Source organism: Trachinotus anak, unplaced genomic scaffold (genome assembly GCF_046630095.1).
Source record: "Trachinotus anak isolate AG129_WGS33_773 ecotype Australia unplaced genomic scaffold, CSIRO_AGI_Tana_v1 ptg000023l, whole genome shotgun sequence".
In the NCBI taxonomy this organism is placed as follows: Eukaryota; Metazoa; Chordata; class Actinopteri; order Carangiformes; family Carangidae; genus Trachinotus; species Trachinotus anak.
Genome location: NW_027273874.1, coordinates 1,384,041 through 1,411,914, shown reverse-complemented (window position 1 = coordinate 1,411,914; position 27,874 = coordinate 1,384,041). Strand labels below are relative to the sequence as shown.

Genomic DNA, 27,874 nt, shown 5'->3' with positions numbered 1-27,874 from the left:
CTCCACCTCATCTCCATTATCTGGAAATAATATGATAGAGGATAGAGGTCGTCAGACTTACCTACTCGCGATGAATAAGACAAATCATCTTTTCATTATGGCACCAAACGAGAGAGGAGGAGAGAAGGACCGAGGAGGGTGCAGAGAGGAAAGAAGGAAATGAGAAAGACTAGAATATGAAGACGGATGGTTCAGTCAAAGGGAGGAGAGGGAGAAGTTACACTGCAGGTCCATGGCTTTTTGTCACTGTAATACACTACTATCTTAAAAATGAATATGATTAATTGACAACAATGAAGTGAATTATTTATGGTTTCATGAGTATTAGTCATCTTTAATTGCTTTATTTTCATTATACAACAATATAAACACAGCAAACTGTCCCAAAATATGAAAAACAGAATGTGGCTGCATGGTTTAAAAAAAAAAAAAAAAAAAAAAAAAAGAACGAGGCACAATGAAATGACATTCACAAATATCACGATGAAACAAAACATGTCTAATATGATACCTGTCGATCACAATGTCTCACCTCACAAGGGTCTTTAAAGGGCGACTCTGGTGGGCTGGTGTCACAGTAACATGAAGTTGCATGAAATAATTTTTAAAAAAGGAAAAAAAAAAGAAAAAAAAAAAGAAAAATCAAAGCAGCAGAAGCCAAGATATCTGTCTCTCTTTGTGACTTGTAAACTAACATTTTATGTATAAAGTTGGTGAGAGTGGCCCTTTAATAAGAATATTAAACTTTGAGTTCACTCTGCTGCTTGATCCCACTATGATGGTGCTCCCTTCGTTTTTTCACACAAGGAAAAAACACTGGGTTCTATGTGCTCTTTGCTTTGGTTAAATTTGGTTTTCTCTTCGTCAAGAAGATCGATATATTTTGGATATTGTCAAGAGTGTTAAGCATAAAAAAATAAATATTCAACTGATTCAATTGATTTGGCTGTTACAGAATACTGTCCTATAGAGAACTAACAGCTAACTATTATGTTCTCATTGTCATTTTCTGCTTGTTTTATATTGAACGGGCTGATTCCTTAAAGAATTCACAGTATTTCTCAACCTGGATTCTGACTGAGGGCCATGTTAACTGTGCACCTGCCAGCTCTGTTGTGGAAATTCAGGCCCCAGTTACACTAGTCATTTCAAGTGTCTTGACTTTTTATTTACACTTAGCCACATGTGTATGTCTCCGTTAGCTAGATAACAATGCTGATTGTAGTGTGTCTTGATTTTCCTGGTCTGCATGCAAATCAGGGACGGCCCTACCTCAGTCTAGACGGCCGTGGAAATGCATCTGAAGTAGATTGATGGAGCATGAAGCGACAAAATGTAAATGGGGTGACATTTACCGTATAATTTCTGACCTGTACTTCTGTTCTAGTAGTTTCAGAGACAAATGATTTAAAATTATTTATGTGAAGTTAAAGCTTTAATTAAAGCCCCAATGAAAGCTTTTAGCCAGACTCACAGACGTGACAAGTTCAAAGTTAACATGACTCAGAGAAGTCGCTTATGAGACTAAGATAAAGGTTGAAAAATACTGAAATTATCCTTTAAAAAGAAATGATGCTTTGTTTAAAGGAAGAATTACAAAAGTTACTAATTTTAATCTGTCACTCACACTCACACTCTCTCTCACTCACACACACACACACACAAACACAAAGATTTAAAGCCAAAACGCACAGTATTTTTGGTGTTAACATTCACATCTCTCTCACTGAATTGCTTCCCACAACAAGTGATTCTTGACACTGTAAACACTAATTAAATGACAGCACCTGTTGTCTGCCCTTCACAATAAAACACACCTATACAAGTAGACCCATGCTTAGAAATGACAGGCACATTTCATTAGAAAAAAAGTTAGGCTTACGTCCTGACAGAAAATCCATAATGGATTAAGTCTTTTGTACAGTATCTGTTCATGACCTCTTAGTACATTGATGATTAATATAAAGGCAGCTCGAGGTAAAATATGATAAATCCAGGCTGAATTAAAAATAAGTAGCTTCGTTTGGCTTTAACAGATGAGGATTCATTCTACATGTGCAGAAGCACAAGAAGAGCAAAGCTGATAGAGACATGACAAGACTGATAAAATGAACAAGCAAAAGCAATTTGCTCTGTGGTTCATTAAGTCAAAAATATTTTCCCCTTTCCTTTAATTTTTATGAATCATCTTCAACCAAAAACATGTTTCTACAACTAATCCAATATAATGTGATACCTCTATGAGTTATATTTTTGTTATATTTTAGCACAGTCTAAAAAAAAAAACAAAAAAACAATTCCAGTCTAAATGTCTGTGTTCAACATCACAAATTAAAGCTGCGACAATCAATATTTCTATATCAACAACTGGTCACATGACGGAAAGGAAAAAGGGGTCATTTGGTGTGACAGACCCACAGAGAATTATAACTCAATTATGCAGCTTCACATAGTGTTTTGCTGTCTTTCAGCTAATTATTTTGGATTCATGATTCACTCTCACAGCTCCAATTTCCATCTGAAGTTCTAATAAACAAACAGCGACAGCAGCAGAGAGACAAAGTTAGCAACTAGCAGGTGAACATAGTGAAGCATTTAGTAGCTAAGCAAGCAGACATTTCTTTTCTATAATTCATTTCCAGGAGTCAGTAGCACCAAACTAGAGCTAAAAGGAGTGAAACTTGGACTTTACATTCATCAGGTGAGGAGAAACTGGACTCCTAATGAATGATAATGTTGCTCTGTGTTTGCGGAACGTCATTAATAGCTTTAATAGAAAACATTCAGTTAGCAGCCTGTGTGTAATTTGCTGTTTGATGTAGAATACTGCACGTTCTTCCATATAGAGGTCAGATTAGAAGATCAACACATGAATTTGAAAAGCAGACACACTGACCTCACAGTGCACACACTCTTGATGCTTAATCACGCTGACGACAGGGAACACTTTGACATCATGTTCACGCCGTTGCAGGAGGGGATTACTGCTGCTTTCCTCTTATCACATGCGACTAATGCTCCGGTCTATTTCCCGGCTCTGTGACTACTATATCAGGTTGTTCCTTCTTCCTGTTTGGGAATGACTACCTACAGTTTTATCTCGGATTGGCTGTACCTGGTTTCTGGGGAGTGTAGCTTTATAAATTAACTGGTTGGTTACATGCAAAATCATATGTGTACATACATGATGAACCACATAGGCATGTTGAGTACTAAGAGCTTAGTTCATAGGGAGAACCCTGGACCAGGGTTCCTTGACAACAAGCAGTTTCCCTGCCTAAAAAGCCCTTGAGCAAGGCACTACTGTAAATCTATTACAGGAGGAAATGGAGTGTATCACAACTAGACACACCTTACCCCCTTGTACTTGTAAAATAACCACTGTCGGTTTCATCAGCAGCATGTTTCACTCCCTGTGGAGCGAGAATGTGGAGAGGCGATTCCCCGACCGACTCTGCCGCTTTCTGTTCCTCCTGCGCTGATGTTTTCATGTCTGTGTTTGAGTTTAAAGTGTCCAGATGTTGCTTCTCTCCTCTCTCTGGGGAGCTGTAAAGTGAGGGGATGAAATGCGGTTAGACACAGATATAGTCAAAAAATGGAGAGGCGCAAGTTGGCTGATAAAAATGTGAAATGTTACCTGGATTTTTATCGGATGTCTTTGTCCAAGTTGTCTGTATGCACCTGGTGGGAAGAAGGAAATAAACTTGATTTGATGCAGAACATAATCAAGAGAGTCTGTTTTCAGCCTGATGGTTATGGTTTCTGCAATCACTCTTCCAGGTGAGAGGATTTGTTCATTTTCTTGGGCTGAAGGCATTTCTCTTTCGCACACAGTCAATACAAGAAAGCTAAAGTCAATATTATGAAATGACACTGATGTTAAATGTGCTCGAGCACTGTAAATGGATTCTATGCATTTGTATTATCTATGAAACATGAGTGTAATGTCTCTCCAGCCTAAAACAAATTTGGTTATGATATTGATTCAGTCAAGCCTGGTGAAGCCAAACAGGCTCGTCCCAAAGTCTGAAGCTAAGACTCTACTCTCTCACATCACCAAGCCTGAATTTCAGGATTTGTTCAGGAATTTTCCGATAACGAGAAAACGAACTGGAACAGATCCCAGAGCGATTTGTTGTGATACAGCAGAAGAAGCATTTTAGAAAACTCTTCTGGAAACTTTCAGTCAATTACAAAACAAATTAGAGTTTTTAACCCTACACAAATATTAGGATACAATTAAATTAAACATTGCAGATGATCTGCTTTACAGGATAAAGCTGGTATTTCTGCTGTTTACAGTACAATCATCACAAGAAAGACAAAACCCTGTGTTAACTTTCACACTGTTGTAGAGTTTACAAACCACTGTGCAGTGTTTCAGCATCTGCCTGACCTTCAGACTCATAGATCTGTTACTCAAACTGGACTTATTGGACAGTTTTTCCTGAAGCAACACCAACACAGCCCCTCTGTGCTGTTTTGAGTCTGAGCAAAACAAATCCCGTTAAAAAGCCTTTGTTATCGCTCGATACACTCCAACTTCCCTACTCTGTGTGTGGCACTCATATGTTTCTACTGAAGATGTAATAATTGATATCTTTATTTTGAAAAAATGAAATGACCTTAAACAACTGGGCACTGTAGTTTTTAGCAACATTATTCAAAGTTTTAAAATATTATGAGCAGGACAGTCTGCTGTTTTTGGGACTGACTTTAAATAAAGTACAGCGCCCATGATGATTGTAATAAAGTATGTTATCCAGTGCTACTAATGTTTCATGTGATTAATAAGACTTTTCCTATTTCAAACCATCTCTCCATTAACGTGATTATTACACACGCACTTCTGATGACAAGTATTTAGGCTGAATGAGTGCTCAATCCCGCAGGACTCACTTTAAAGCAACAGTGGCAGCTTCTCTCCGGTTGTTTTCTGCAAAGGTGTATTTGCAGTTTGCTGTTCTGATGCCAGAGGAAGCTGAGAGGTGATCAGCTACGAGGAACTTCTGTGCTGTGCAACAGCAGCAGCGACAGGAAGAGGCAATTTCTCTGCACACTCTTGTAAACAATAAATGAAAGACCAAGGAGAGACAAGTGGAGGCAGTTCATGGCCACCTGGAGCATTGCAATTTCATAAACCAGAGTTCCTGTGATCTAAAAGCAAAACAGGGCTGGAGGCCAAATATTGCTGCAGTTTTCAGCAGCTCTTTATCGTGGATTTTTAAAAACTCATAATAATTGTAAAATTCACATTAACCTTATTCTACCTAATCATAATAATCAGCTTGTTGAGTGACAACTGTTTTTTTTTTTCCTGACTCAACGGTGCTAAACACTGTTGCTATGAATTAATCCATAAATAAAATATAAAGCCATAACTAGTTTGTGAGATATTTAACTATTTATCAGAGGAGGCATAATGTCACCAAGTGCTGGGATCGTGCACATCATTTAAAAAAGCACAGACCAGCTGCGGAGCTTACACACACACACACACACACACACACACACACACACACACACACACACACACACAAACACACACACAAACACACACACAAACACACACACAAACACATACAACAGGGTGTTGGTGGGGAAGACAAACGGGAGACAGAGACAAAGAAAGAGAGCCAGGTGAAAACGTTTCCAGGACACACACCTGCTGGGACTCAGACGTGGTCCGGCTCTTGGGCTCCGCCTCTGTAGGTGAGGTAGGGACACTCCCGTTGGAGTCTGATATTAACAGAGTCCGCCGCTCCCTCATTGGTTTTTCACACTTTGTCACCCGGAACCTGGGAAGGGACCAAAAATAAATAATAATACAAAGAAAAACACACACACAACACAAGGGTGCTGAATGTTTTTGCAGTGACAGACACAAATGAGGAACAAGGTCTCCTACACCGCAGAGCTGGATCATTAAACAAGCTTCTGCTCTTATGTGAGGACGCAGCAGCAGCTGAAACGACTCAGAAAAATACATACACACAGTGTGTGCACTGCTGAACTCTTTCAACAAGGTTTTAAAAAAGGATAGCAGCGTGAAATATTTTTCTCGGTCAAAATAAAACAGAACTTAGCTGACCAACTACTGCTGTTGTTTTTTTTTGTCAAAACCATATTTATATCTTAAGCAAAATCAATAAACCAGAGAAAATAGTCCTTTAATGAAATGAGTTCATATTTCTGAACATAAACTCAGTGGGTATCAGTGATTCTCATTTGTGCCACAGCTGGGATCTGCTTCTGCCTCTTCTCACTGCTGATAATATACACACCTAAACTTAACACCTCTCAACCGCCTATCCATCCACTCACCATGCACACACACACACACACACACTTGTAATTCCATATTTGTGAGGACACTCATTGACATAATGCATTCCCTAGCCATCACAACTGAGTGCCTAACCCTAACCCTGACCCTAACCCTAACCCTAACCTTAACCTAATTCTAACCATAACTCTAAAACCAAGTCTTAACCCTCAAAATGTGATTTTAAGGTGTCTCAAAAAGTGAGGACTGGCCAAAATGTCCTCAGTTTCCCAAAATGTCCTCACTCTGTTAGTAAAATACTTTTTTTGGTCCTTACTATGTAGCAAGTACAAGTATATACACACACACACACACACACACACACACACACACACACACACACACACACCCCAAAACTTTAATTAAATCAGCAAATGAATATTCGTATCCAGTTCATGCTGACCCTCTGCATGCACGGCCATTCATCAGGGTGCGCAAATGAAAAGCAACCTCTCTGCATCCCAATCAGCTCACAGCAGGACATTAAGGATGAGGAGAACGCTCGCTGCATGATGCAGACCAAGGCTGCACGCTGTCCTGTGTTTGCTAGTGGAAAAAAAAAAAAAAAAAAAAAAAAAAAAAAAAAAAAAGTGGTCTCTTGACTTTAAACATCCAGGGCACAAACTTCATGAGCTGTGACAGATTTCAAACAGTCGCCAGGGTTTAATTGCAAATGTGGTGTTTTATGTTAAACAACTTTGAAATAATGGACAGCCATGGAAAAGCTTTCAGGTCCTTCATATGTACAGAGTAATGAGCAGAAGAAGGTCCATTGTCACTACATTTCTCACAGCACACAAACGTGCTCAGCTGGGAACAGGCCAAGACTACACCGCCCTCACACAGAGACTATTTCCAACAGTACAGACTTTTTAGTCTTGACAGAAGTCTTTTTATAGAAGTGTAAAACAAACTGTGAAAGACCCAAAACATCCTGTGCACAGTTACATCATTAGGACCCACTTTACTAATGATGTTTTGTTCCTCAGACCATCTTCAGGTAAAATTCCATAAAACTTTCTGGAGTGAGAGAAGTTTGAAGTGATTTGTTTGTGTTCCTTGAGGAAGAAATTTCTCTAAAATACCATTTACTGAAGGAAGTAGCTGAGGCCCTGCAATTTTGTACTTAAAATAAAAATGTCATATTTTCAAGGACTCAGCTCTGTCTGATGAAGAAAGCTCTGTATGATGGATATACCAGCATCTGTTTCAAAATAATCAGATTTAATTGTTGATTTCTGCAAACAATTTGTGCAAAAGGGGCAAAGAAACTGGGAGAAATGCTACATTTTAATGAGGACTGATGGGTGGAGAGACTCTGCAGAGAACTGGAGGGGAATAGACTTCATAAGAGTGAACCTTCCACTGAGCTGTGGCTCTGGCACTAACACCTGATGACCAGGCTGACAAAATCATTCTCAAACATGTCACGCTGTAATATTTGAAAGTTTGCTCGCCATTTTCGGACAGTGTTTTCCTGCTGCCTGATGTTGATGGTTCAGATCTCAGTCACAAAAATCAAATGTAAAGGAGCAAAAATGATATTTACATTCAGTGTAAACACACCAAAACACATTGTGTGTGTGTCCTTCAGCTCTAACAAATGTAAGAAAACATTAACAAAGCCAATTGCTTTAATCTAGCATCAACCAGGTCTGATCATCAGCTCTACCTGCTTGTAAATGTCCTTTATTCCATCTGCCAACAGTCTTCTCAATTATTTATAGGTAATCTTTATGCTTTTGTAAAGTTTTATTTATTTATGTTTTTTCAACCTTTTCCTCTTTATTATGTGTGTATTTGTTGACCTCAATGGTGAACGTCTGCTTCCAACTGATGATGAATAAAGTTGAACCGAAGAAATAAAGTAGATTGACACTCATTCTACAAGATGCTCCGAACATGACCCTGAGAAACAGCAAACTCTGGCAGGAAGCTGATAGTTATCACAAGTTACTCTGTTGCCGTCCCTTTCTTTCCAGTTTAGTGTGTTTTTAACAGGGGTCGTTGCCACACACCACAGGTTAACCACTGCAGCCTCTGTGTTCCCAGGCTTCAACCTGACCGTCTGCCTGTGTGTTTTCCAGGTCACTGGTCTGTCAAAGCGCACAGAAAACTCCACCTTCCTAATTCAGTGTGGATTTTTCAGTGGCAATTATTTAGAGTTAATGTTTGATTGTGAATGTTGTGTGTGCACTGATGTCTGATATGCCTGTGGGTTAAACTGTCTAAGGTTTAATTTCGCTCTGATTAATAAACCACCTTGTGTGGTGGGATTCTAAGAAATTCTGGAGATTAAAACATCTTTGTGAAGCAACAATAAACTCTCCTTTTTGTTCTTTCCACCTTGACACACACACAGACACACACACACCTGCCCACCTGCCCACAGCCAGGACTGTCACCTCTCCGTGGTGGCTGCGGCGCTGCTCTACCTTACGCGCCGACGGCTTCCTCATCAGCGGCCATTTCTTCTGGCTGCAGCGGGTGCAGATGTTCTTGTGGCCGCCCGGGCCACCGATGGTGTGCAGGTGGTTGCAGGTGTGCTTGGCGGCACCCGGGGGTGCCCCTGGTGATATGGGAGTCATCGGAGGGGTGGGGGTGCTGGGTGAAGTGGGGGTGAGTGGAGGACTGAGGAAGAAGAACCAGAAGCAAGTGATTCATTTTCTGCTTCAGTAATGACACAATGATTATTATTGTTATTATTATTATTATTACAACACTACAGTACATTATTACACATTCATAATGATATGAGTGTGTAATCAGGCCTATTATTATGAGCAGAGCACAAGCGAAACAATGTAAATTTGCCCCTGAACAATTATTACGCCACAAAGAAAATAAATGCACCATTTATAGGAGAGCAACTGTTACATCATCCAACAACAAAAGATCAAATAAAAGAAAAACTCCTTTTTTTTTTTTTTTATGATCAACTGTCAAAATTGCAGCCAAGTGAGCCCGTTCACTAACTGACCTACATTCAGTCCAAGCATTTCCATTTCACAGAGAATCCAGGCTCATTGAATTCTGCAGCGCTTCCTTTATCACAGCATATCACTGCAGAAATGACACATTAATATTTCATTCTTCAACAGGGCAAAGACAACCGCTGACAAGCTCTTTGAGAATCACCCTGAATGGCAATTATGTTTAAAGTAATAACAGAAGCAATTTTCTGTATTGGAGCGGGTATCAGCTGAGGTGTTGGACACCTGATCAGTGGAGAATTACTTCCTAGACGTCGAACAGTAGCTGTGATATAAAAGCTATCACAATGCAAACCGTTGTCTCCCCACTTTCACACTGTATTTATTTTAGAAATGTACACTAATTGAGGCCAGCTCACTTGTCTGTTTGCTCGGTAGCATCTTTTTCCAAGAGGAGCTGCATGTTTTATGACCCTGGAGAGCTGCTCTTCATATTGTTTACACACAAAAAGTAGAATAAACAGTGTTTCTACTCACTGACAACATATAGTATGCAGTATGTCTGCCTACGCATGAGAGTCAAGGGACAGGAAGCATAATAATGAGTTGTCTCTTTCCGTGTTGAGGAGGTAGCATGGATGTGGACACTCATTGTAAGACAGTGGGAAGAGGGATGTTGCGACACAACTGAACGTTAAACACATGTGAATAACGCAACAGTGACCTCACATTTGTGTTATTCAGGTGTGAGAATAAGGCTGAGTTCAGTGCTGATGATCCGGTTTGAAGCGAGGCTGTTTGATGGGGTGGACGTCAGAGTTCACGGGGAGATTGTCATGTAACAGTGAAGTGTTGCCACAAAGTTGAAGCACTCTATTGTCTAGAATATTATTCTATGCAGAGCTAAAACAATTAAAGTAAAGTAATGGATTACTGAATTGCCAGAGAATTAACTGACAAATATTCTGACATGCAAGTAATTGTTTATCAAATAGAAAAAAATCCAACTCTGGTTTGTTTTATATCATTGTAAATGAATATCTGTGACTTCTGTTGGATCATCCTGTAACTCATCTTCACTGTTTTCTAACATTTCACAAAGCATAATCAATTTGATTTAAAAAAGAAACTATTAATCAATGACAAAAACAATCAGTTTGCTGCAGCTCTAATTATATGTCGTAGCATTAAAGGCCTATTCATGTTTTCTGCATACACAAAGTCAATTACAGGTCAAAAAGTGAAAAGTGTTTGATGCTTTTCTTTGGATGATCTGGTATCAAGTGGTGCAACAACATGCAGCCAATGACAAGGGGAAGCACAGGACTGTTTTTCAAGTTGGTACAAGCCAAAAAGGTTGAGAACCAGTGCTTTTAAACGATGTGTAAGGATATGTATATGTAGAGTGTGAGGATCCCTGATGAGCAGAGGTATGAAGCAGGTTTTTTGGCCCAAAGGAGGATGAAACTGATGTGAACAGATCACGTTGTGGAGAGACAGGAGAGAGGACTGAGGGATGGTGGAGAGGTGGAGGCTGGAGGCAGTGAGCAGAGGGGAAGTTAAGTACTGAATCTGGAGAGGCAGATAGTGAGCTCTGGCCACACTACAGTCACTCTCCTCCCTGTAGCCTCTCTCTCCATCCCTCACTCCTTTCCCTCCTTCCCTCTCTGCCTGTCTGTCTGCCTGCCTCCCACCCTAAATGTCCCATAAATTACCCCCACTGATACCCCTCTCCGCCCCTCCTATTCCTCCATTTCTAAGTGATCCACTGGCAGGCTGCCCAACCTGGCTGAGAGAAACAGAGAAAGATATGAGGAGTAACAGCAAGAGAAAGAGGGAGCAGCCTACTACAGAGAACAATTTGAACAAAATGAACAACAAAGTGAAGGGAGACGGGAGAGAGAACGCCGAGTAGAAATATGTGGAAAAAGAGATTTGGGGGGAGCACTGAGGAAGAGAGACACATGAAAGTGACGCCGGGGAAATGTGTGTGATTGCAGATTTCTGCTGATTTTTTTTCCAGTACATCCAATGTGACTGAGCAGAATACCTCAATGCCTAATCCTTGGCAGAGGCGACGCTCCTACCATTTATCCACACTGTTTCTTCCCAACAAAAGAGAACATCTCTCCTCTGTGTACCTCTCTCCTCTCCTCCCAGAACAATATCTCGCGGGACAAGAAAGATGACAGGAGGAGAGAGAGGGGAAAACATACTCCGCTAACTCGATTTACTTAGACTCCTCCACTGTCACAAGCATCTCCTCCTCCCATCTATCTGCCTCCCTCTCCCCTTATCTCAGCAGTAAAGCTGCACTACACTTGCTCATTTACTCTGCTTGTTGCTCTGTGGAGATGAACAGTAGGATGAATAGTGAAGACGTCTAATCTCAGCTTCAAACCATCTGCTCCTGTTCTTGTGATGCAGGGTCGTTTCGAAAAGGGACAAGCAGGCAGCCTTTGATTTCAGATGTCGACATGAATGACCCACCGAAGTTTCAAGGCCAGATTTTATGCTGTTAAAACAGGATCCTGGTCATCAGATGCAGACGAGCTGCACGTAACAACTGACTGTTCTCTGTTGACCATTAGCTTAGTTACTGTTGCTACCACCTGTCAAGATTTCTGTTCTCGTATGGCTTCAACCACTCGACATCCTAGAAACTTGGGAAATAATTGGTCTTTGATTTTAGACGGAGGTAGAAGACAGGGAAATAAACAAACAGCATCGTTCTTGCATTGCAGTGTAGATCTAGTTGGTTCTAATCATCATCCACCTTTATTTATTTTTCTCTGGGATACGTTGAGCAGTGACCCTTGCTTAAATGACGCTGAGATTATATAAGCAGAGGGAAAACAAAACAGCAGAAAACAGCAAAAATTTTAATAATTATATTTGAAAACATTAAGATCTTATCTCATGTTTTAAGGATGAGAATACGTTGATGTGTTTGCAAACGTAACACTATCATAGACAGCGAGGTTGGCTGGGGTTGCTTTTTGAACCTGACTTGCAACCCCACGTGAAACTGGAGGTAAGGCTCGGTTAGCGTTGCAGGTCAAAAGCTACTTAGCAAAACGTGGTCACAATTAAAGCTGGTGTCACAGCAGATTAAACACTGTTTCCACTCCATACACTTTTCCTCTAAACTGTGTTGATGCCAAGTGTGGTTCTTACTACAGGCTAAAGATTGACAAGAGTGGTGTGCCTAGCGACAGTTGCTAAGCTAAGATCGGACAAACGCTGTTTAGTGAATGTCAGTTATTTTTAATTATCACTTAATCTATCAATTATATCAATTATTATAATAGTATTATAATATTTATCATAATATAATAGTCTGAGTTGATGTATCCAAATTCCTTATTTTTTCTGACCAACAGTGATATGAAACAGAAAAGCAGCAAATCCTCACATTTGAAAATCTAGAGCCAGTAAATATTTTTGCATGATCGGACTCAATCAGTTTTCAAAATAGTTGTTGATAAATCTTTTGGCGATCATTTATTTCAGCCCAAATGTTTCAGGCTTCTGTTGTTCTGAAGCTCTAGATTATAAAATATCAACACTTTCTTTTCCCAGTGTTCCCCTTTGAAGTAGAGACATAGTCACACTCAGTGGTTTCTGGCTAAGACGCCAATGAGGAAACATGCCAACAACTGTGCTCGATATGCTTTAATAATCCCTCAATACAGAGATATGGGGCACAGTGGCATTTCGGGAACAGTCCTCAGCTGCTTGCCCTCAATCAAGCCCTGCCAATGTGCAAAAGTATCAGAAGAAACGTGGCCTGATTGCCTCGACTTTTCACTCCCTGCCCCAACTACACTCAGTTCAGTCACTTCAGGAGTGACACCGACATTCTGTTCGGAGGCTTATGGTGCCATCTAGTGGTTGAGGTTGTTAACAGACTTGGTTTTTGCTCAGTTATTTTAGGTTGAATCAGAGAAAGATTTTTTTTTTTTTTTTTTTTTTTAAATAACAGATGGATTTGGAGGAACTTGATTGTTTTTCCACAGCAATGTCAGAGGACACTTACCCATCAGAATCAATGCTGTTTTCATGAACCATGGCTTTAAGGGCGTCTGAGTTTGCTGAAAAGACAGAGAGAGAGAGAAAGTTACTCACTTACACAGACAGAAGAAAGGAGGAGAGAGAAAGAGAGAGATAGCAGAAGTGTTGGGAATTAGCGGGGAGAATGCTCCAGTGACTGCAAAAGCAAAGCGCTTATTGAAAGATGGCTACAACAGATTACCTCCTTAACACAATTAAACGGCACATCACATGCAGTCGCCGAACACAATTACAGTACACAACAACCTCAGGGGGAATGCACCAAACCAGAATGAACTTTTGTCCAAGCAAACAAACTCCAGAATATGACCCTCAGAAGTTTCATTTCTGGCCCTGGGAGATAAAGTGTTGAGTTTCTTCAGTGCACATCAACAATAACTATCAGCTTCTGCTCCCAGACCAAGAAGCATCGACAGAGCAAACAGGTCAGATATAGATGTTGCTCCCAGAGACAGATTTCCTTAAGGCCTGGTCTTGATGCTGACTTCACCGTGAGCACACAGATAAAGGAATTCGTCCATACCTAAAGAAAAAGGGGGAGGGGAGATGCACTGAGCTGGACGGAGACACAGAGATGACTCATGTAGGTAAACGTAGGAGTTTCATGTTATGATTCCATGTAATCGAGCAGACGCCTGACTCTGCTCCTCTTATCAGCCAGTGTCATCTTCATATCGGAGATATTTTTCGTGAAAACTTGCTTAAGGCCACTGTTTCAGATTGGGTCAATGTCTGGACTTTAAAGGCCCTTAAAGCATATTTTCTCAGCCATGACTGGTGGGGAGAACACTATTTTCTGCCTGTCTGTCTGCCTGTCAGAAAACCCTTTTGGTTATTTCTCATGACAGTTTTTTGTATTTTGTGTTGCAAGTTTGCTTTTCTGACTGGTTTGAGGCACACAATGTTGAGGTTACTTATTTACACCAATCAGGATCTATCAGTAATGACAGCTGTGGGTCTGTTTGCTTATGTTGCAGGCCACTGTCAAATCTGAAGAAACCATATCTACACAGTCCCGGAGAAGATTAGCTGAGTGTAAAATGCTTATGCTTAATAATACCTATGGGTATTTGTTTCAAAACGTTACTTTTATGGTTGCTTATTTGGTAAATATCCAGTGTTGCAGAAAAAAAATGAAAATACAAAACCAAGTTTCCTGGATGTGTGAAGCTTTGAGTTTTTGATGTTACTTCCTCAGAGGTGAAAAGCTTCTTCAACCTCTAAACGACAATGTATTGTGGCTGCAAGACACATATAGCAATCTGAGTTTGGGCAAAATTTACATCTTATTGAAATAATATTAAGAAATATTTTATGTGTGCTACGAAAGAACAGAAACTTATTAACCAACTAACTATCGGTATTCAATGATTTATTTTGTGTAGATGGCAGTCTTCACTCAGCCATAAAGCTGACTACTGCTGCACACTTTCTCTACTCAATTCTTCTTCTTCTGTATATTTACACACATACTGCTGCTGGTAGAAATGTAACATGCACAGATGACCATGTAAACATAAGCAGTGACAAAGCTTTCACAATGTGTCTAGTTTTGAGTGTGAAAATGTTGAAGCACCTGTGTTTAAGGCCATAGCAAAACCTATTTTTACTGTATGTTACTGAAAATACATCATAACCTTATAACACAGAATATTTCCATGACAGGAGTCCTGAACCACGCAATGTCTCCAAACTGACATTGTGACGGTGAGTCACAGTTAACGGACTCCAACTCCAGCTCCAGCTCTGCAAATGTTACTGTTACAACAAAAGCAGTGGTGAGTCAGCTCAGAGTCCGTCTCTGGGGGGATGGGGGGTGGGGTGGACAGAAAAATCAATTTATAACAGTGATGATGGCCAGTTACAGAGACAGGACAATACTGCCTTCATCTGTCATCATGTGTTAGTCATCTGGATAAGATATGAAGGTGATGATGGTTTAGACTGCATTGCTGAAATCAGCTGTTGGGCTTTTTTTTCCCCACAGAGGCAGATTTCAAAATACTGATTCTGCTTCACTGAGTTGGAAAAATAACTGCAGTAGTTCATCTGCTTTCTCAGGTAATAATACCATATCCAGCAACCTGATCCCCATGAAGAACTGCTCAACTAAACTAAGCAAATAAGATAACAATAAAAAGTAAAACTGAAAAATGTAGTATTGAGATATTTTCGTGTGTTGTTGGAGGGTCAGTAGTAACACTTCAGTTCCTTTAATTTCTCTTTTGGAGACATGTTTTATATTCATGTTTTCCTATACTCTCATTCATTATCTGCTTGAAAGGAGGAATTTAGCTTGTTGACAGTGATGTCAATAAACACTTAAAAAGACCTCCTACATTAGTATGTTATAAAGCATTTCTTAAATATTTATGTACTTGTATAGGGTGGGGGGAGGGGGTTAAATTCTCTTTTCTATTGCCTAATCTCATGGTCTCCTGCCTCGTCCCATGTCTGTTTGGTTCCTGTGCTGTTTGAAGTGAAAGTTATTGAAAACAAGTGTTTGTATACAGGCAAACTCTGCACAGTCGGTCCAAGCTTTCCTGTCATGACACAACCCAGCCAAGTGTCAGCCAATACTTTCCTCTTGTTTACTTAACACCTTGAGTAAAACTATTAATCACCTGAAATAATCTAAACTGGAACACAAGAGTGAAACTCTGTGATATCCAAGAGCCGAACCCAACGTAATCCTTTTTTTCCCCCAATACCTCTACATAAATAAATATAAACACATACACTTACACCTTTCAAGAAAAACAGGAATTCCTCTACGTCACGAAAATATCAAAGTACTCTTTTCACCTTTAGACCAAAGTTATGTAACTACAAATAGTGTAGTGTTACCAGTTGTAAGTCTGATTTCAACAGAGCTCCACTGCTGTGGGAGGTCCACTACCACTAAGGTAAATACCATAATCTCCATTGTCAGGAAAAGCATGTGTATTCTTGCCAATCAGCCACTTGGTCTAAGGAGAGTGCTGCAATTTATATCACTTCCAACTCAGAGAAGTTATTTGTTAGTAATGTCACTATTGAATTTACAGGAAAACAGCCAACAAATAAGGATGAAACGTTTGTGTGATTCAGATTGGAAACAGTGACGTAACCGACCACACTGTGTCAACCAGTCACAAATCACAGTCATTCTATTCCACAGTGGCCAGTTTGTCCTGGTAATGAACTTCCACAATGAGCCAAACTCTTCTGAGAAGCATCCCGCATACACAACTACCACTACACAGAAACGGACACACACTTCCTTCCTTAACAGCGGGTTACAATAATAAAGGCTGGATTTGACCGAGGTCAATCGCCCTCACAGTGATGTGTTTAAAGGCCTTTATTGTAAAATGTGAGAAACCGAAACGTTGATGTGTTGTGATGTATCCACAGCCTCTGCGTGGTCATAAAAATAACTGTTCCTTAAATTAGAGAGACATACAACATGTAACCAACAATTAGGTTTATTAAGATAACAAAAGTAGATGATTGTGTCTGTTTGTCATTTAGTATGACGGACACGTACCTTCATTTTTCATTATGTAGTGAACAATCTGTCCGACTGTGTCATTGTTGTCACTGAGGGTGTCATTCAGCTCTGAAAGAACAAAGCACACAAATAAAAACATTTGCTTTAGTATATGATGAATAGCCTTTCAAAATCATAACGTCATCAAGCAGCTTAGATGACTCATTCGTTAATGAACATGACAGGAAAACATACGTACAGTAACAGGTAGAGCAAACATTACAGCAAAAAAATGTGTGTAAATGTTCTCTCTTGTGAAAAACAATCTTCAGGCATGGCCTAAGGACTCCAAAAGCCAGATACCCATAAATCCCATAGATTAAGAGCACTTATTAATATCACAACTTGATGACATTACTCCCCTGGGTTTTACTGTTTAACTGGATCAGACATGCATTTAATTAGTCATGATGGAAATCCACATTAATGGAATTCTTGGCCACTTGAGAGCAGTGAAACAAGCTGTAAAGACAACACTGACATATTTATTTCTCTACAATGCTGACATGGCTAATGTGTGAGCAAACAGTTACCAAACTCATTGAGATATGGAGCAACACTTGTTTTCATTTAGAGTTGTGTGTTTAAGCCTGCAGTTCTACTATTGTTCTACTTTTTGCTCTGTTTTCTTCTCCACCAGCTCCGGAGAGAAATACCTAGCTCTTTAGCTGCTAGATGCCCCAATATGTTCACAGCTAAATGCTGGCTTTGTCTCTCTCTGCTGTTTGGTGTTGAGAAGGTAGTGTACAGTGGGGTTTTTAAAAAGAGCTTTTAAGAGCTTTCTGCTGCGATTTCTGCTGTGTAAAACTAAAACTGTGAGCTGACAGATGCAATAAAAGTTCTGTACAGCTGAGGGGGAAGTACAAAGTTGGGTGATAACTCTCTGTGGATTTGTCACTAAGAGTAACACCTTTCAGATCAGTTATTGGATCCATTGCTACTTCAAAAGAAATTGATTAATGTAGCTTTAAAAAGGTATGAGGCCTTTCTGACAGTGTGACAAACAATAAATGTCCTTTCCTGTTTAATCATAATACACTTATGCATACATGACATCTGTTAATTTCATCCCTAATATAGTCAAAGCATCAGCATCTAATGGTTGAAAAATGTTAACATTGCCCTGTCTGAGATCCTCATGCACAAATCCATAAAAATGTGCGATCATTAAGCGTCTTTTCTCAAAGAATTGAAAATGACCGCTTCCTGGCAGCACACACCCCAGTCAGGCACGTCCAACAGTTTCCTGTTGATTGCTTCCTGAATTTTTCCCCAGCTTCAGATAAACACAATACCCTTAACTCAATGTAAAGAAGCCGCTCACGGCAAATAAATGTCACAAGCAGTGTGGAGGGTAAAAGAGACAGAAAGAGAAAGAAATAAAAGAGGAAACCAGATCATTGAGAAACAAGAGAAGACCGGAACGACTGAATGAATGAGGACAAAACAAACAAGTTTTTTTTCCCCAATACTCTTTTGTGTCAACGTATGAGATAGAAAGGGTTGGGCAGTTTGAGAGAAGACACAAACAGAAACCCAGAAACAACAGGGAAAAACCCTAATGCTCTGATGACGTTTGTGCTGCTGCTGACAGGGAGCACAAACTTAGAAGCCAGATTTACACCTATCCATTTCTCTCCCTCCTACACTTAACATTCAATGGAAGAATCAGGGCCTTGGACAACATGGGAAATAATGGAGATTTTATATGCTGGGAGGAAAACTGTCAAGAGGTCAGTTATATGATAACAGACCAGTGAGAAAGGCAGACAGCAGGGGCTGTGGCCAATCTAGGCAGCATAGTGTAAACAGTTCATTCTTTCCATAACATTTTGGCTGTGACATAGCCCAGGGCAAACCAGTAATGCCAGAAGTTTCACGTCAGCACATGGGGAGTACTAGAAGGAGAGTAGAGTGCACTAACCTCACTCCTCTGTGAGGTCAGACCACGTACTGTGCTTGCCAAAAAAAGTGGCATGACTGTTGCAGAAAGGGGAAATCTTAAGTAAACTGGGTCTGGTTTTCTAGTAAGTTCAGAAAGTCAGCTACGTTCTCTGAGACACCATAACAATTAAGCATTATATCTGCAGCTATAATTACAAACCAAGGAAAATTCAAATAGGCCCTGTGTGAAGAGTATTTTTGTTACACCTCACTTAACACACCCTTATTTGAGTCAGAACATGAGTGATGGGAATGCCAAACATCTTCCTGGTTTCTCTTGGCTCCCATCCACTCCTTAAAAAAACAGATGCCTTCTCTCAATAGAGGAATAAGGCTCAGATAAGATAGTGTCTTTACAAGAAAATGGTAAAAGCAATAATTTCTTATTCAATGGTGCATAAAATAAGCTCTGACCTGTGTAGGTTTTAGCATTTCTAATAATCCTGCACGGAGAAATAGTGACAGCTACAGGATTTTGGCAAAGGAAGGTGTAATCTACATCACACGAGTCTATTCTTATCATCATGTGTCCATGTCCACTGTCCCTGGCAAAACAACTTATTAGAGTCAAGAATGTAGTACGAGCCTGTAAGTACTAGAGAGCAGGTGAGAGCATCACAGTGTTTTTATTGCATGACCTTGACTTTCAAAATCAGTTGACAAGAAAGTGGAAAACCTCATGCAGACCCATGACCAACATGGAAACCAATGCAAAAGAAATCACTTCTGCATTTACTTTTTCCAGTGACTGAAGAGCAACAGCATCAGTCTGACAGAGAGGATTTAGCTCCAGTTAATGTGTAACTTAACTGGAATGTTTTCAATTCATGAGCTGCTGTTGTGAAACAAAGAGGGAGACAAGGTGGAAAGCTAATGCACAGTAATTTACATAAAAGTGAAATTCAACGTACTTTTATTCTGTAATCACTGTACCTCTCTGCATAGTAGTTTTCATTATTAGTTGTGAGGTCAGCCATTCCTGTGCTGATTCAGACCTTCACAATCTCTTCTAAATAAACTAGGATACATATATGGCTGGTTGAGCAATGACTTTGGGTGTGTGCAGTGTATAGATGATTGATGCTATAAAGACAATGACTACCTAGATGTAATAAACAAATAAAGTTAATCATGATGGTGTCAGAAAAATTTCACAGGGTCTGACGTGTCACAGTTAATTTAAACAAGTCTGAGTCTTTGAAATTGCATCAGCTCCCTCCTTTTTCTCAGATTTTCTTACCTCCACCCAGTTCAGGATCCTTTTCTTCTTCGAAAACCTCATCGTCATCCTGGGCTTCAGTGGTGCACCGGTAGCCTTTACTCTTCAGCACATGGCAGATCACCACCCCCAGCAGGCCCAAGAGAAAGAAAACAGGCACCAGGACGAAGGCGGTGTAGTCTGGGTTGACCCCCTCTGCTCCACCTCCACCTTTTCCAGTAACTGTAGTTTGACTCGCTGGAGAAATGAAAGAGGGCAAGAAATGAAGATCATTATGATTACAACGCCCTTGATGGCAACCTGATATCCACAGTGAGACTGAAGGTTCACTTGTGGCCAGAGCTGAGCAGCTGAGAGGATTTAAATGCTATCAGCTGCAACATGACAGAGCATTCACGTTCCCCTCCTGGATCAGTCGAGCCTGCTGCAGTCTCTGCCCTTTAACTGCTCGACCTCGTGCAAGCTGTGTCCTCTCTCGCAGCTCTGAGGACACACTTGGTGTCAGAGGCAGAGGCAAGACAAGAGTTAAAAGACAAGATAAACCAAAAACTGTGCAGAACTTTACGCTGTAGAGCTTTTGACAGTTTTAAGTTTATTTAATTTAAATTCTCTTTTTCATTCATTCAGCTTTCTGAGAGCAAAAGAGAGAGTGTGAGTGCAGGTGAGACTGAGGACTTCAGTAAGTGCAACGCTCCTGCTCCTGATGTGAAGCAGGGTTGGTTATATCTTAGGGGTTGTTATAAGGACCATAAACTTTACTGTGAGCTCCAGCTCCCTCTGCTCCCACTCCCATATGACAACAACCTACACACAGGACTTTAGACCCATCAGGGCGCCACAAGACTGTTGGGAAGGATGGTTGAAGCAACTCCTGCACACACACTATACTCTCAGTTTAACACCTTTAAGACATAGCTTTAGAGCTGTAAGCTACAATTATTTTCATTATCAATTAATGTCCTGAATTTCTTGATTAATCAATTCAATAATCAAATTTTAATGAAACTCCAAATTGGCAAAAAAGGTAATTATTAGGCATCCATCCACTATCAATATGCAAATATTAGAAGCTGGTTCATCGATAAACTAATCTTGGATGAAAACAAACTTTTTGTTAATTCTGTGATGTGTAAAGAAGTAGTGAACCCAAAGATGTTCTGGTCATTATCAGATATGGCAAAGAAAAACAGCAAGTGTTTTGCATTTTTGGTTGAATAGTGACAGAACAATTAATTATCAAAATAATATGAGATTCAATTTCTTATGATCGAGAAAAAAAAGATTAACTGGCTAAATGTTGCAGCTCTACAAAGCTTTTCTTTGCAAAAAATGTAAATGTTTTTAAGATAACAGATGTCCAATTCAACCCATAATTCTGTTGTATGCTTTCCATTTATATGCTTCATATTACAGTTTAGACTAAATATCTTGAAACTGATCAGGTCAAAGGTCAAAGTGGAGACCATGACCTCTGGTCAGCTATAGGCGAAAGCTGCCCTGGCTCCTGCTGTTGGAGCACCACATGAGGCATTCCAGCACAACACACAAGAGGGCTTTTGTCTGCTTTCCTGTTCGCATCAGTGTGTGTGTGTGTGTGTGTTTGTGAGAGAGAGTTTGTGTGTGTCTGAGAGAGAGTGAGTCAGTGAGAGATCAAAAGAGAGACAGAGACAGAACAAAATGGGAGCTAACTGTTTGGACAGAATCTCAGTCATATCAAAAGAAGCTACATCTTCACCACAGAGTACCACAGCACTTTGTGTACAGATGTGTCTGTACACCTAACCATGTGCCTGCTGATGCACACAGGCATTTGTGCGCCTCCATTGTCCCAGTTGTGTCCCAGACTGAACACACTGATAAAGACCATTGTCTGCTCACTGACCGCCCTGTGACCGCCTGTTGTATGTGGATGTGCCTATATCAAGTGAAGACCACACTTCAGGTCATGGTCTCCACTTTGACCTTTGACCTGATCAGTTTCAAGATATTTAGTCTAAACTGTAATATGAAGCATATAAATGGAAAGCCTACAACAGAATTATGGGTTGAAATATATCAAGTGAAGACCACACTGGTTGGCTCCCAGTATAGTCCCATACCTCTCCATACGGCTCAGAGGTAATCATCAGTCAATTAGAGGATTGTATTAAAAGCATGGATAAGACTAGAGATTGGCAAACAAATCTCTTAGCAACCACAGCTGGTGCCATGATGGAGGTCCACAGAGAGAGTTAGTTAGTAGTTATGTGGCTTGGCATGTGTTAATAAATGAACACACTCCAATGTCATATTGACATACACCAGTACTGACAAACTTAAAATAATAGATAGTCTTAGATTTAAAGGTTCACCAAAAATGAGCTGCTGTGGCAACTGTGTTTATTTTCACTTCAGGATGAGGGTTTGAGCAGTGATTCTTGGCATAAGAAAATATCTAATAACAACAGTAAGTCTTCATAACACACTGCGCTACACATGGGGCTGCACAATCCTGAAATTTTTTGGATTAAGATTCAGGGGAAAGTCAAACAAATACTCACTGGGTCAAAGTAAAACATGTTGTGTTACAGTGAACATCAGCTGCACTTAAGACCACACGGTTACTGAACAAACTAGAACCTCCCTCCAAAGTCACTTACACAACCTCGTAACTTTCACCCTGATAAGTGATATTCCCCCTCCTGATTCAAAACTATTTCCACCTTCAGTGTCAAATCCAGCAGCTGAACTATCCTTTGTAGGATCTACCTGAATAGCTCAGCATTACTGTTCCGCTAGTTTAATTTCCTGAAGCTTTATTAGGATTTAGCCTGGGAGAAGCTGTCTGCCTGAAAGTTATCGACATTATTGCTGCAACAGTCTCTTTCGCAGGATGATGTAAAATCAATCTCTGCAAAAAAAAAAAAGAAAAAAAGAAAGAAACATACGAGGGGGATGATTTGTGTTCAGAAACACCTGAAAAAAATAACCTGAGGTCAGTTTAACTGTGTATTGTTTCTTCTCTTTACACCTTTATCCTCCCTTTCTCTTTCCTTTCCTATCCCCTCTCTTCAACATCAGACATACTAACAGGGAACTAATTTATCTATTAATAAAGGCAACATCTTTTTATTTCTGCTTGCTTGTGCTGGAAAATCTGTATTATTCCTGCTCTTGCTTGCACCCACATTTGTACATGGAAACCCTCCATCACCCATCAGTGATTAATGCAGGTGACCAGTGGACCACAAAGCCAAAGGGCATCTCAGAAAAGAGGATGTTATTACTCCTTCACGCTGATATCAGCAGAAAATCTCATTACATAAGGAAACACATTGCATGTTCACAAAACTAAGTTGAGGTTTTTTGTTTTTTTTTTGTTTTTGGGGGGGGGTGGGGGGGGGGGGGTGGGGTTAAGTTTTATTTTAGTTTCCACATCATTTTTAACTATGTGAGTCACTTCTTCAAACTGAGCCTTATATAATGAATGGGAACTTTTCAAACAGGAAATCAGAAATGGCTGAAATACTTTAAATCATTTCATCTCAGTGACTGACTCCACAGCCATACATCGCTCTGTAACATGATCCTTTACTAGATGTAACTGCATTACTCCGCTCCACTTAGTCGTCTTTAGAAGGAGAGAGAGAAAGGAAATGGAAACTGCTCGACATGTCCTCATTCACCACTGTTAGGGTGGTGAATAACATCTCCTTCACTTTTTACAACAAATTCTATGTTGACATTAAACTGTGAGCACAAACTCCAAAATGCCATAGTGTCTTCATGCACATTCATTCTCATAATCTAGTCCTGCTCATGGTGAGTGAGCAGTCCATTTACCCCAGAAGACACAAGACAGAAAGCCCAGAGGGGCTCAACAAGGCCTGACCACAAACGCACATTAGGATGAGAATTTGTGGTCTGCAGCTCTGCAGTGAATATTAATGGTTTACAAAGAGTGTGTGACTGTGGTTTACCCATTTCCTCATGTTCAGGAAATGCTATGCAGCTAGGAAAGCAAATCTAAGACGCACATCCACATATTATTTCAGAAAACACAGACAGTCCTGTCAAACCTTGGTCATTCGTCCATTTAGTCACTCAGCACACTCATCCATTAGTAATCACGTCCTCATTTGGAGTCCGTGATTTCTGGCAGGTATTACAAAGCAGCATAACTCTTGCGATGATAAATCTTTATCACGAATGTCTGCATTTCATTCAGTACAACCCTGCATGTTAGCAAGAATATACTTGTGTAAAAAAAAGTTGCTAAACTGAATCGTCACTACACATCCTGACCAGTGAACAGGAAATAAGGCAATAACAATCCAGACAAAGGGCAGTGGTATCTCAATCACAAAAATCTGAACTGAAGGTGTGTCACATGTAAACAAGTAAAAATCAACTTCATTACTAAAACATGGCAACAGAGGACCTTAAATGGAGCCTGAAACATGTAATGCTGCAGCTTCAGTTGCCCTAGACTTATCAATACCTGACTGGTCAGGAGAAGCACCTGTTTAGCCAAAGTGGAATTACATTAAAAGAAAAATTTACAGACAAATTCTACCTATCAGCAGGTCAGATCCCTATTTGTCTGCTCTGAAGAAATGAGAGAAAAGCGGATATCCAAAATGTACTACTCATCACTACACTGACACATGAATCTTAAATGTGATACCAAACACAGTGCTACCAGTAGGGTAATTTTGCATCATCCTGGAGATGTGAAATAATAACTGTCTTTAGTTTTGAAGTGAGTGTTAACTAAATAAAAACAACACAAGGTAACATCTATGCCTGCTTTAAGTTCTGCCTATGAGCCAGTCTAGAGGAGTGATTCTCAACCTCTTCGGGTTCCGACCCATAAAATTAAGCTATAATGACACAGGCCTGAGGTAAAAAACAAAAAAAAAAAAACCATGACATAAAAATAAGCAAATATAACTTCGTGCAACAGAAATGTTTTTTTTTTTATTTCCTTTCTTATCCCGATAATCATCGAATCATCTTGTAACCCCTCACATTTATCTTGGGACCTCCCAGGTTGCAAGCCACTGACCTTAATGACAGCAATACATGAAGTCGTGAGGAGGGATAAAACTATCCAAGATGTACAGCATTCTTGTACAATACAGACACACACATTATATGAGTGCATTCTAATTTCCAAACCAACGCACTGGATGACTGGATCTAATTCAATGAGAATATTCAGCCTTGGCCTTTTGCAAGCCGCAGACTCCTGTAGACTCTCCACGGCAAAATGGAAACAGGCCCTGCATTTTAAAGGTTATGAAGAAAACCAAAGAGCACAGCACTGGCTGGGACTAAAAGAGAACACTTGCTTGACTGTTTCTTGATGCAGAGACATATACAGTAGTCTGCTTTGACACATAAATGGTCCTGACTGTATTTTAAAAGATACACATGAATATTTTCTTTACAAGGGCTTCAATGGGCTGTGTAAAACTTTCATTGTTGCTCATGAGACATCTTCAGTCTGTGAAAGACATGTTTGAACAGGGTTTATGGGCAAACAGTTTACTCTAAACTGATAAGCAAGCTCATTTTTTCTCCACCATAGTACTACTTTACTCAGGTAGTTAGTTCTACTTATTTATTATATTTATTTTTGAAGTTATTTCATCATTTTCAACATATAACACAATGGTACTAAAGTCTATTAGACAGGCGTGCTGAATGTGAAAGTTACATCTTACCAAAGCATTGTTTAGCTGCTGTGCTGAAGATCAAAGAACTTCACTAATCTAATTTTAGAGATACTGAAACTAATGACAAGTTCCTTTGGTTTGAGAGGCAATTAAAGTTTAAATTTAGCCTCTGAATGATGTCATGAGGTTCACATCTCAGGTTTTACATGTTTCATGAAGGGAAATAAAACTTCTTATGGAGGAAATATACACTGTAATTTCTGGTGTGGGTGAAATTGAGACTTCAGAAGAGATTTCAGAAGAGAGTCATTACATTTAAATAATCCTTTACTATGATGACTCTGATGAAAACCAAAAACTGAAAGACCCTGGTCTGATAATAAAGTTATTCTTTATATTACAAGTGTGGTTTTGAGTTCCTACCTCTTGGAAGCAGGTGAAGATGTGCCAGAAATCCCTACTCTGCATCTATAACATTCATCACACTAACATCTTGAAAAATTAGTAAACAGCTAATACAGTTTCAACTGTAGCCTTCAAATTAATGTTAGAGCCATAACAAGCTAATGAACCTCTGTCTATCCTGGTTATTTCTACTGAAAAACGCTAATATAAAATGTGCCTCCTGGACACACTAACTCATAGTTAGAAGAAATTGCCTCAAGTTTTGGTGTGGATAGGATAATATAGCAACTTTATGTAGCTCAACCCTCAGTTTGTAATGGCATTTTCAAAGCAGGTTGTCAGTCCAGGCTTTTTTTTTAATTGCTTAGTTTGTTTTCTGCAACTTCTACGCGGGTCGTAGATCATGTTGTACTTTTGCTGTCATACAGCATATGTGCACTTTTCTGCGGGAGGTTTGCCTGCAGTTGAATTCCTACAAGCTAAGCTAGCTGCTAGCTACATTTTCCATAAATCGATATCCCGCCGCGGCTGTAAGTTCGTTAGTTATTTATAAAAAAAGAGAGCCAAGAGATGGAAAAATAAATAAATAAATAAATGCGGAATATTAACGACTGTGAATGTTCGGCGGCGACACACCAGTTCACGTCAAAACAGAAATTAATTAAAAAAAAAATTAAAATAAACTTTCAAACTTACGTGTAATGAAGGTTGAGTTGGCCATTGGGGGACGGGACCGCAGCTGGCCGTTAGGCAGCCGGTGACGCTTCTGACAGGCGACCGTTGGGCGTCTGGTCAGGCACTAGCAGCCGCGGTCAAGCTACTCCACCAGGGGGATTTCTCTCCGACACGAACGTATTTCCTGATTCCCAAGAAGCGGATACACCCTCGTCTTAAAGTCACACTGCCTCCAACAAAGAGCAGCGCACAGGAGGGGGAGCAAGAGGAGTCACCGCCCGCTACTTCCCACTTCGCTTTGTGTTGACTTAAAAAAAAAAAAAGGCGGTTTTCACTCTTTTCTTGACATTATAGTTCAAAAAATTGGCCCTCAGGGAAATAAGTATTGGATCTGTCACTGGCTGAATTTTAAGACACAAACACCTGATGTTCTGTCCCACAACTTCCTCCAATTTAAGGAAGTCAGAAATCCTTGTAGCTGGTGACAGGTCAGTAGGTCATAAGTCTGGGTGTCATCAGTGCTTCAGACCCAACATTTCAGAGCCATGTCGACACCAACACCACAAAACCTGCTGTTTATCATTTGAAGAGTGTCTTTCTTTTTGGTTAGACTATTGCAGGGCCCTTTCACTGCACCACACACACTGTTACAACTCAGTTATAACCAATCAACAGTGCATTTTTCACTTTACTGACAACTACCTCCAGCTGACAAGGGACCAAACACAATAAACTCCACACTGGACTGAACCCCACATCCAACCATAAAAAGACAGTTGAACAGGTCAACAACTTCAAATATCTTGGACTCTTGGATTGTTGAAAATGAACACAGCTTTGATCAACACATCACTGACATGCATAAACAATCCCTGCAGAGAGTCCACCTTATATGCAAACTCAAAGTACTTTCTGTTGCCCCTCATCTTCTGTTGTTGCGTTGCAAAAGTATAATTCAACCCATCTATTCATCTATCAAGTTTTTTGGATCATTCTCTAGGTGTCAGTTGCGATATCATACCAAGCACCTGTTATACTTGCTAATAACATGTAATTTCAGACCTGTGTACCACTGAAACACGAGAGTCCAGGCTACATTGGGCTGGA

At 40.0% G+C, this 27,874-nt stretch overlaps 1 protein-coding gene across 2 annotated transcripts; it reads right to left on the bottom strand.

The window, feature by feature from the left end:
- Nucleotides 1-616: 616 nt before the first annotated feature.
- rell1 (RELT like 1) lies at nucleotides 617-27,873 on the bottom strand. Of its 2 annotated transcripts, XM_071459394.1 has the most exons (8): nucleotides 26,789-27,869; nucleotides 20,049-20,264; nucleotides 16,862-16,933; nucleotides 13,298-13,352; nucleotides 8,708-8,956; nucleotides 5,666-5,798; nucleotides 3,638-3,681; nucleotides 617-3,546 (listed from the first exon to the last, which is right to left on the bottom strand). In XM_071459394.1, the coding sequence occupies exons 1-7, from the start codon at nucleotides 26,811-26,813 to the stop codon at nucleotides 3,646-3,648; spliced, it is 786 nt and encodes a 261-aa protein (XP_071315495.1). In that variant the 5' UTR covers nucleotides 26,814-27,869; the 3' UTR covers nucleotides 617-3,546; nucleotides 3,638-3,645. The 2 variants fall into 2 exon arrangements, 1 of the variants encoding a protein (XP_071315495.1); XR_011684745.1 differs by lacking the exon at nucleotides 617-3,546 and having other exon boundaries at nucleotides 3,667-3,681; nucleotides 8,700-8,956; nucleotides 26,789-27,873.
- Nucleotide 27,874: the final 1 nt, after the last annotated feature.